The sequence below is a fragment of the Herpailurus yagouaroundi genome, unplaced genomic scaffold (genome assembly GCF_014898765.1).
Source record: "Herpailurus yagouaroundi ecotype Mexico unplaced genomic scaffold, PumYag 198, whole genome shotgun sequence".
Classification (NCBI taxonomy): Eukaryota; Metazoa; Chordata; class Mammalia; order Carnivora; family Felidae; genus Herpailurus; species Herpailurus yagouaroundi.
Window position 1 is genome coordinate 8,483,672 of NW_024412429.1, and position 11,411 is coordinate 8,495,082.

The 11,411-nt window shown below is 39.0% G+C and overlaps 1 protein-coding gene and 1 pseudogene across 3 annotated transcripts in view; one reads left to right on the plus strand and one right to left on the minus strand.

The window, feature by feature from the left end:
* Positions 1 to 239: 239 nt before the first annotated feature.
* Positions 240 to 11,411, minus strand: part of WTAP (WT1 associated protein) — a 26,399-nt gene continuing 15,227 nt past the window's right edge. For 2 of the 3 annotated variants that reach the window (XM_040448733.1, XM_040448732.1), the window contains exons 6-8: positions 8,437 to 8,615; positions 3,196 to 3,350; positions 240 to 1,502 (exon numbers count right to left, since the gene is read on the minus strand). In XM_040448733.1, the coding sequence (XP_040304667.1) occupies positions 919 to 1,502; positions 3,196 to 3,350; positions 8,437 to 8,615 (918 nt within the window). In that variant the 3' untranslated portion in view covers positions 240 to 918. Of the gene's footprint in view, positions 1,503 to 3,195; positions 3,351 to 5,967; positions 8,218 to 8,436; positions 8,616 to 11,411 lie in introns of those variants that run through there. The other variant, XM_040448734.1, reaches the window with a different exon arrangement.
* Positions 10,603 to 10,712, plus strand: LOC121013527 (uncharacterized; annotated as a pseudogene).

The following is an 11,411-nucleotide window of genomic DNA, read 5'->3' on the forward strand; positions in this document are numbered from 1 at the left end:
CGGTTCTGTGTCTCCCTCTCTCTCTGCTCCTCCCCCGTTCATGCTCTGTCTCTCTCTGTCCCAAAAATAAATAAAACGTTGAAAAAAAAAAATTTTTAAAATTAAGTGCACAATCAAAATCAATGCATGAACTGAAGTTTCACTTTTGTGGTATGTTGAAGAATTAGGAGTAGAACTTCAGTAATTCAATGAAAATAAATGCTAAAAACACACGCAAATAAAAAAAAAAAACTAATGCAAGCGGTTACAATAAAAATCTTTATTTAGGTTTGGTCAGTACAGGTAAGATATACTGGAGTCACAGAGCAATATGCATTAACAGGATACAACAGTTCATAAAAACTGAGTAACTATGCACACAAATTTCTTAAACATTCAGTCACCTAAAGAGAAAATGCACAGATGTAAGGTGGAAAAAACTGTATCTAACACTGAAACTACTCTAGGACTCCATCAGCAAGTCCAGCTTTTAGTGAAAAACTACTGTACTGGGCAAACTTGGCAGTCATAAACCCACATCTACTCTAACAAGTCTGAATGGTGCAGAAGTATAATAACAGCATGAGGAAGAATGCCCGTACACAGCACAGGTTCTAGGATAGACACAGATTTATACAGACATCATTGTGTTATACTTTAGGGAAAGATTTCCATTTACAACTTCACATTAACTCATATAAAAATAACTTGACCCTACACAAAATGTCCTTTTAGCAACATTCAAGGTAATTAACTGTTACAATTTCCAAAGTGGCAGAGGTATTGAAGCAAAGGGGGGGGGAGGGGCGGGGAGGAAAAGAAAAAAAACACCACACCCACAAAAAAAAGGCAAATTGTGACAAAAGTATGCGTTAATTTTCCGGACAGTATCCTCTCCCAAATTAAATGACACTGTATAAAAATTTGTTGGAAAAAATATTACAAAACTGAACCCTGTACATTTACACTTGAGTCCAAGCCATTCTGAACGTGGCGGGAACCCGTAGTTCGGTTACCTTTCCCACTCACTGTTTTCTCCTCTTGAGGGTCAGGATTGGAGTCTGTGTCATTTGAGTGGTGTGTGAGAGAGTTTTCACTGCCCGTGGGAGAGTCTACACTTTCATACCCCGCACTGAGTTGATTTACGTAACTACCACCTCCTCTGCCAGTTCTCTCCTCTGAGCTGTTGGAGGCCTTATTCCCATTCCCTGGAGAAGAAGGAAAGTCATCTTCGGCTGTGTCCCCCTCCCTGTGAAATCCAGACCCAGACGTCCTCTGCCGGGAGGAACTGCCATTACTTGGTCCGTTGGCCAGCCGGCTGCAGTCTTTACCTGTGGCCTCTGCCTGTCCTCCAGGCTCGGAAGGTGTAGTCCTGCTGGTACTTGGGGCTGGAGCCTGAGACTGCTGTTGTTGGTACTGAGCCAACTGCTGACGCGTCTCTTTCAGCTGTTGCTGAAGAACTAGAATGGTGCTCTGCATACCCTCGACTTCTTCGTCAAGTTGAATGATGAAGTCATTCAGTTCTGTGCAAAGGAGAGTCAAACCTACTTTAATATCTCTGAAAACAGATTTTAAAATATTGCTTAGCGCCTGCCACAAAGCTAGGCAGTCAATAAATGTTTAAGTGAACAAATACAAGTCTAAAACTCACAAACTATTTCAAGCTTTTGCTTAGAATTTAAAAATAGTCATTCAAGAATGAGTTTGTTTGGGGTGGAAGTAGGGGTGGGGGAGACTTGCTTAAAATATCTATAAAGCAACCAAGTTCCAACTGACCCAAGCCTTCTAGCCATATACAACTCATTATAGCCCACAAAATCCACTCCACATGGGTTTACCTCTGGGCCCACATGGCCAGTCCCCTTCCTCCTTATTCCTCCTAATCAGTGTCTGTCTCAGCTCCACAGCAGGTTCAGCCCTAGGAAACAGTGGGTCCTCTACTCTAACACTCCAAAGAGGCCTATGCTATAACAAAGGACTGTCCCACATCCAAAAAAAAAATCAGAGAAAATAACTCTTGAAAACTGATAAAATACACATGTCCATTAAATCCTAAAAAGCCTTGGGAGAGGAAAAAGTCCTTCACTACGATACTGAAATCTATTTTCTATGTTTACGAATAGTAAGAGCTAACAACTATCACTATGAAAAGATACTCTGAAAGATACTACACTGACTACTGATCTTCACGATTAACGGTCAAATATACTAATTCTCAATTTAGTTTTCATTGGTGAGATATTTTAGGTACTATTCATCCTTCCTCAAAGAGAAGAGAAACAGAACAGATGCAGCTACACTTGCCCAAAAAAAAAAAAAAAAAAAAAAAAAAAAAATGGTGTGGGGGAGGCAGGCGGAGACAGAGACTGAATTAAGTTTACCTTTAGCAAATTTAAGTATTACATTACATGTTTAGCAGCACCTGGGTGACTCGCTTAAGTGTCTGGCTCTTGATTTCGGCTCAGGTCATGATCTCATCGTCAGCAGACTGAGTCCCACATCAGGCTCAAGTTGGGCGTGGAGACTACCTAAGATTCTTATTCATTCTCTCTCTCCTCTCTGCCCCTCCAGAGCTCATGCTCATTCTTTCTCTTTCCAAAAAAAGTTACATCTTATTCACTAAACAGGACCTTAACAGGTACAATCCTTTATATTTAGACCACTGGAAATAGCCAAATACCTCCAAGATTTACACTTACAGAGAAATTGGTTAAATGGAGATTAACCCCCTTTTAAAAACACTGACTTTAAATTTGTCTACATACAGCCTTATGTTTCACCAAATTCCACCCCTCCAAAACCAAAAACTTCTCGAAATTTGCACAATAAACAATTAGGAGGAGGGGGACCACTAAAATTAAAATGGCTTTGCTACTCAACTAGAAATTTTTTTTTTAAGTTTATTTAGAGAGAGAACTCTCTAAATAAACTTAGGAGGAGCAGAGAGAACTCTAAGCAGTCTCCTTCCTGTCAGCAAGGAGCCCAATGTGGGGCCTGAACTCACAAACCTGGAGATCATGACCTGAGCTGAAACCAAGAGTCGGATGCTTCACCAACAGAGCCAACCAGGTGCCCCAGCTAGAAATGTTTCATTTGTAATTTTATAGAACTACTGGCAGAGATTAGCACATACAGAATCTAATCTATAATATTCATGCCTGGCAAGTTTTTTAAAGCCAGTGCAAATTTAACCAAACTTTTCAAAAATCCCCTTACCATCCTGACTGCTTTTAAGCTCCTCACTATATTTCTTCTGTAAAGCCAACTCTGCTTCAAGTTGTGCAATACGTCCCTGGGACAGCTGCCTTCCAAGTTCTTGATTCTCCTGGATAAGCATTCGACACTTCGCCATTAACTTTTTGCCTGTTTGGCTGCAAAGGAAAGAGCCATCCATCACAAAATGAAGACAAGTTTCTACAACCTTGTTTACTTGCAATTATTACAGCAATAGATGTAACACGTACAGAATGTAACTGTCACAGCAGATGCCTCCCTATAATTACCATCTTCTCTTCTGGAACACGTCCATCTTCTGCATTTCAGTATTTTGCCAATACAGCAGCAAAAATAAACCCTAAACAAAAAGTACCCAAATGGCCACATCTTCTATTACACTAATAATTAATTCTGGTATCTATTTTCATCCCAATTTATCATTTGTAATAGAAACAAACCAGTTAATTAACACACATCTCAGATGTGTCAGTATTAAGAAAATACTAACGTACTTAGCTTGGGACAGTGAAGTTCTTGAAAAGGTAAAGGCAGTATCATAAGCAGAGTATATTTATTCTTGCTAAAACAGCATTTGATGAGGATGCCTCTTAATAAGCTGTTCTCACAAGACGGTTTACTGCAGTAAGTGAGGCATATTCAGTAACTGTTTTTAAGGAGCCATTTAAAAAAAACCCGTTAAGACTATTTCCATTCACTAATCTTCATTTAACTTCTTTATTATATACTTCTGAGCTATCTTCGACTGTAAACATAAATTTAAAAAAATTTAATATTGATACGTGGTTAAGATTTTATTCATGTTTAATAGGTTATCTTTAGAACAGGAAACTAAGATTGGGATTACTTATCACAAATAACATTGATGTAAATATCTGCCAAATTAGGGGTACCACACTTTCCACAAATTAGTTACCAAGGCCCAGTGCAACACTCCATAAAGACTACACACACATACACAGCAACTGCAAAAATGCAATCAAACGCCTTGATAACAGTCTTCAATAAAACTTTACAGCTTTTCTTTAGCCTCAATAATAGAAATGATCACCTCTAAAGGGATCTGATTTAAATACATAATTGTGATATTACCTGACACTTGAATAAGGACAGTCTGATATTTTTAACTTTTTTTTTTTTTTTTTTAAACTAAGTAGGCTCTACACCTACACCCAAGTAGGCTTGAACTCATGACCCCATGATCAAGAGTCACATGCTCCACAGGGATGGTCTGGTATTCTTGTGATGGCGTTAAGTTCAGAAAGACTTAATGGGTTAAAAAAAGTTTTGCTGACATTTCCTGTCCTTTCCTTCCTTTAGTGGGGCTTTCACTTGCCTGATACATTACTTCACAATGCATCATATCCTATTATATAAGCCTTCAGACTTTTTAAATGAGAGCATTTTGTGGAGTGCCTGGGTGGCTCAATTGGTTAGGCGGCTGACTTGCGGTTTCAGCTCAGGTCATGCCCTCATGGTTCGGAACTTTGAGCCCCTCATCGGGCTCTGTGCTGTTAGCACAGGAGCCCACTTCAGATCCTCTGTCCCCTCCCCTCTCTGCACCCTCCTCGTTCTGTCCCCAAAATATTTAAAAAGTAAGTTATGAGAGCATTTTGTAAGTGATTCTCATTCTTTGACTCAGCGTTCTAGTGTTTTTTATCCATTGTATATACTCTACCCTAATTCAGGGGTAATTTAAGCAAAAGTTTGTAAATTAACTTTCTCTGTGGTACAGTGAAACCTGGGTTACTGCTGCTCGGAGCAGCCTCAGGTGAAAGCACTTGCTAAGGGTTTTATTCTCTCTACGGTAACTCTATTAGCTGGTGTTCTTGCTCGTTGCTACTGTAGCTCCAGACTCCCCCTCATTTCCCATCAGTACCCTCCGACTTTGGCTTCCACTGAACAAGAGTTTAGAAATCCAGTGAGGAGTTAAAAGACGGGCACCACTGTCAGGCAGCGCGCTCCGCCCACGCCCTGCCCGCGCTCCCAAGTTTGTTTTCTTACAAAGTCTATAGCTTCAGTGTTTTCCAACTAACCTGAAAATCCTATGTGAATTTAATAAAGATTAGAAAAAAAATACTGGTAAAACCAATACATTAACTTGTGACCTGACTTAACCTCGTATAAAGTACCAGAAATTCTAATAGAAAAAATGCTTCCTTTATGGTCATACCTTTTAATAAATGCCTGTTCTAAGATAATCCTATCACTTCTAAAATTAGTGATTACTGAAACAAGTCTTAAAACACTTTACCATTTTACCATGTCATGTGAGATTTATATTGTGTTCATTACATCCTCCAAAATGGTAAAAATTCAATTACCAATAACTGTCTTTGGAATAATTTTCTTTAATTACACCCCCCGCCCTGCCCCATAACCCATTCCTAAAAATCAAATACTCCCAAAGAAAATATGAAAGGAAAACAGTCTTGAGAGAAAGATTTATAAAAAAGAACAGACACTATACATTGCTTTATGATCACAAGGAAGGGGGCCAGGGTATCTGAGACATGTACACACAATTGCCTAAATGATTAAATGCAAAACAGAACTGTCAAAATAACTGAAATATACCTCTCTTAAATACTCTAAAATATATGCACTGTTACATGTATGAAGTATTTCAACTAAAGCAAAGAAGATAATTTAGAGAATCTTTCTCTTTCAAAATTAAAACAGAATAGGAAAATGGGGGGGGGACCCATAACCCATTCTATTTGAATTACTCCAGACACAGCACTGATTAATAAGCACTGTTTCAAGTTAATGATGTATTTATAGCACCATTTATACCCTATTCTTTACAGAACAAAAATTCACTTACAGGTGATAAATTATGATTTATTAATACAATCGAAATATTATGTACCCATTAAAAATGAAGTAATCTAATAAAAGAATGAAAAAAACGTGCAAGGGATAAACTGTGTGTGTGTGTTAGGGGGAGGGGGACACCAAGCTGCAATCGTGTATGTACGTTCACATTTGTTTAAAATCAATGTATATAAAATGACTGTCTGTGCACAGAAACGATCTTGATGATACCCAAGAAATTTAACAGTGGTTACTGTTCCTGGAGAACACAATGGGGAATGGCAGGGTCACATCCAGAAGGGACTCTCATTTTTTGTCTCCACCTTTCTTCATGCTGTTCCAATTTTATACATGAGCATGTATTATCTTATTAAAAAAATGTTTTTAACCCCACAGAGAAAAACCCCCACAGACCTCACAATGACTCTTACCTAAGCAGTAAAGAAGGATGCTAGCCAATAAAATTTGAGTACATGTTAATAATACATTTTATGAATTATTTCTTGACCTACTAAAAGTACGTAGGCCATTTCTACTGTGATCTTAAATGGCATAAAATATATACAAATGCCTTAATGCGGCACATTTTTGTTTACTTACCCTCCAACCCCACAAATAGTGAGAATTTTAGAAGCGGATTTTCTTGCCGTAAAATCACACAAACCACTTCTTCAACCCACCCTCTGCCCCACAATCAGTTCCCTAAAGCACAAACATATAAGATACTTACAATTGATTTGAATGGTTAAGAGAGAACTTAAGTCACCCTTGTTAAAACTGCACTTAAGCGTTGGGACAATCTGGAACATTTATCTTCCACTCATCTTAGACTCCATTATCACCAAGTGAAAATTCTCATTGGTGACTTAGAGAATGATCTGACGAAAAAAATTCACCTCCAGGATTGGATGGAAGCATGAAGAAATAATGCCTCATTTATCTAAATGATCAAATGAATTTGCTAGAAATGATCACTATACCTTTTTTTCAATTCACAAAATGTCTCACTTAGGCCAGCCCACAGTTCCAATACATTATTTCCCCAATCTTCTGGCAGGCACCCTGTGAAGCTGTCCCACATGAATTTCTACTGCGATACCCTGGGACAAGGTGTCAAAAAGTAACAAGTGTCAAGTCTCCTTGTCTTTTATGATACCAGCTGGAAAAAAGTAGGTCTTTAAAAACGTGACACAGAGCCTTTTCCTTCACTTTGAAGAGCATGGCAACAATTTTTCCAAAATCAATCTGCTCTCCACAGCCCCCCAAAATCAAAATGTTAAAAGTACAACAAAATCATCATAGTATTCCTTGAACTTAAAAAAAAAAAAAAAAAAAAAGAAAAAAGAAAAAAAAAACCAACTACTTCAAGGCACATTTAATTTAATATCAAGAGTGCAATACAAAAGGCCCCAAATACAATGAAGGAAACACATTCCCCCATTAACACCAACGACAATACTCTTTCAACATGTGCCTGTTGAATGGAATGGGGATTTAATTTCACTACTGAAAAAAATAACGCGGTGAGTCTCATCACAGCCAATATCCTTATACAATCTAGCAGTGAAATGAATGTTCATAATGCTTCAAACAGTTTCAACCTGGAGTTTGATACCACACCTTTATGTTTGTACAGTCCTCAATAAGATTATCTACAGCATTAGCAAGAATTCAAAGAACAAACCATTGATTAAACCCACATTGATTTAAGGCTCAATCAAGTAATATAGAGCCCCAAACTAAACGGTTATGAACTACTTGTACTGACATCTATTATTTGATTCTCTCACGACTATTAAGTTGGTTCCTTAGCAAATGAAGCTCTTTAAAGGCAAAATTCACCTCATTTGAGTTTTGACCCAGAAGTTCAACAACAATCACGAAGTCCACAGTCTTATTGGCAAAACTGATATACAGTGTCTCTAAGTCACTATGCTCAAGGTTAAGAGCGATGCATATTCCATTTTTACATTTTACTGGAATTTTACATGTTCAATTCATGATTTTAAATCTCTAGGTTTTCATTCCTCCAAACTGTCTGAAGACACAGTGTGCCACAGACTTAAGACTTCTGTTTCTCCCTCTATTTTCTTCAAACAGAAACATTTCTCAAGTGTCTACATGTTCTAGAAGGGGAATTTTTCGGAGGTGGCCACTTCTTCGGAATAGTCCGACGCCATCAGGCCTCTGAAGCAAGGGGAGGGGGAAGAGAAAAAAGCTGAAACACAAGGTTCATCTGGTAAGTTTTACATTAACCATTACAAGCTGGATAGTGTAAGAATGTGGCTTTTTTTGGCTCAAAAAGTCTGAGTCTTGGTGTGGAAACGAGTACTTGGCTGTCCCACCACAGCTTTCTCGCAGTGGGACTGTCAGGGAAGTCTTGACTGGGGAGTATGATTTGTTTACCTATCAGGCGTAAACTTCCAGGCACTCAGTTCATTTTGGGCTTGTTCCAGTTTGTCTTTAGTCTGTTCCAGTTCACCTTTCATTTTTAGGAAAAACAAGTTGATCGCTGGGTCTACCATTGTTGATCTCAGTTGGGCAACGCTAGGCTGCTGGACTTGCTTGAGGTACTGGATTTGAGTCTGTACAAAGTAAAAGAAACAATTACTACCAAATCAAAAAAAGATATACAAGAAGGTGGCGTAAAACCCCTTTTGTTCACAGAATTTACCAATTTATTAAATCCTTCCTCCTTTAATCTTAACATCCTCTAGAAAAAGTATAAATTGTAAACAACTTTTTAAGGTTATCCATGTAGGAATTAAGGCTACAATTGCATTTCCATATTTGGAATCTTTAAAGAGGCTGTATCTTACTTCGCAACCAAAGGATACAAAAAATCAGTTATATTTACTAAAAATATTGACACCCCTAGAAAATTGCCAAGTTTAAAATATTATCTAAGAGTACAGTAGTTTATTTGTATCTATGGAAATTCTTCTATGTACAGGTCTCCTAAAAATATACCAAGTACAAGATTATAACTTAAAATACACATTTGTATTTCCAAATTTAAAAATACACCGTGCTTATATGAGGTGGTATTACAGCTTTATAAATAGCTCAAGTGAAGATAAAGTATATATTCATTTTTTTCCTTCTGAGTAGATATGAATCACAGAATTATATAGGTGGAAGGTGACTGACCAAATCCAAACTGCTCATTTTTGAAATTAAATAAGGCAAATGTCCACGGATACACAGTTCGGTGCCAGAATGGAGACTAGAATCTAGTTCTCAAGCCTCCTAACTCCCAGTCTGGGGCTTTTTCCACCACACCAGAACCCTTCTACTTACATATGAAACCTTCAATTTCGACTTCAGTTGTACTATTACTAGCACACTAACATTACATTTCTAAAATATGAAATACAGTTTATTAGCATTAAATGCATCACTTTCTTCACACCCAAAGTAGTTTTGGTTCAAGATCCTGCTGCACACTAACACTTAAAATAGGATTAAAGCAAACAATTTATAAGCTGCTAATTTCTACCAAAATTTAGCAGAAAGTACAAATATGCTATGTGGATTGGAAATATATTTACTATTTCACTGAGCAAACAGAGGTAATTTTTTTTATTTAGCGTAAGGAGATTTCTTAAAGTTACTCATTAAAAAAATTTTTTTTTCAATGTTTGTTTATTTTTGAGAGAGAGGGAGAGAGAGAGAGACACAGCACGAGCAGGGGAGGGGCAGAGAAGGAGACACAGAATCTGAAGCAGGCTCCAGGCTGTCAGCACAAAGCCCAACACGGGGCTCAAACTTACGAGCCGTAAGATCACGACCTGAGCCGAAGTTGGATGCCCAACCGACTGAGCCACCCAGGCGCCCCAAAAGCTACTCATTTTTTAAAAAACATTTTATTTTTGAGAGAGAGCGAGCATGAGTGGGAGAGGGACAGGGGTGGGGGGGAAACACAGAGGATCCAAAGTGGGCTCTGCGCTGCAGCAGCTCGAGCCCTATGCTGGGCTCGATCTCCCGAACTGCGAGATCATGACCTGAGCCAAAGTTGTATGCTCAACCAACTGAGCCACCCAGGCGCTCCTTAAAGTCACTCATTTTAAACAAAAAAAGTGCAGCTGCTTATTTAACATAAGACCAGTTGTTAAGATAACTGAACAGGAACAAAGCATGTCATACAGCACATATCACCCACTGTGATCCCTAAGAAAACATGCCTCTCCGAGATGGACATAGTCACTATTTAGGTTTACAACATGAACTGCCCTCATCTGCCATAGATAATCTTGTCCTTTCCTTATGTTTTTGTTCCTACCACCCTTTCTGCAAAATCTTACTCTGTAACTAACTGAAAACGAGCTGGTTCAGCTGACATGTGAAGGGGAAAACTATTTAAAAAAAGTATGACTGGAAATGGTTAGATTCTAGTTGAAATAACCTTAAAAACCTAGGATGAGAAGACAAAAGGGTAAATGAGCATCACAAAAGGCTCTGATCAGGCATGATGTTACCAAAACTGTCTGTGCCATAGCATAGCTGGAGAACAATAGAAGTGAGTCAACAGTATATGCTGTCTAGGCAAGCAGTAAGAAGTATGTGACCTAGGTGTTGTATGAAAAGAGCACTCACTTGACAAGGATGGAAGAGGCCCTCGGGCATGACAACACATATGGTTAAGGCACTGCCACCTATTTCGTGTCATCTAACCATTGTTAAAAAAAGGTACATGAACTAGGATGTCAAGAGTAGGGCTCAAGAAAGAATTCAAGACACACTGGCGCTAGGAGATATTAGCACTGGCACCCTCCAATCACACTCTACCAGCGGTTTGTATCTTGCAGATAAGATTCTTCCATTGCATGTATAAGCATCTCGCACAGTGCCATGCAAACTGACCCAAAACTAGGTAGAATCTAGAATCCTTAGTATCAAAAAAAGGAGAAAAGAACTTAAGAGTTTTGAGATTGGGGTGTTACCTATAAAGAAAGAAAATTAGGGGCGCCTGGGTGGCTGGCTCAGTCAGTTGAGCACCTGACTTTGGCTCAGGTCATGATCTCACGGTTCGTGGGTTCGAGCCCCGCGTTGGGCTCTGTGCTGACAGCTCAGAGCCTGCAGCCTGCTTTGGATTCTATGCCTCCCTCTCCCACTCTCTGCTCCTCCCCGTTGACTTGCGCTCTGCTCTGTCTCTCTCAAAAATAAACAAGCATTGGGGCGCCTGGGTGGCTCAGTCAGTTAAGTGTCTGACTTTGGCTCAGGTCATGATCTCGCAGTCCGGGAGTTCGAGCCCTGCGTCGGGCTCTGTGCTGACAGCTCAGAGCCTGGAGCCTGTTTCAGATTCTGTGTCTCCCTCTCTCTGGCCCTCCCCCATTCATGCTCTGTCTCTCTCTGTCTCAAAAATAAGTAAACGTTAAAAA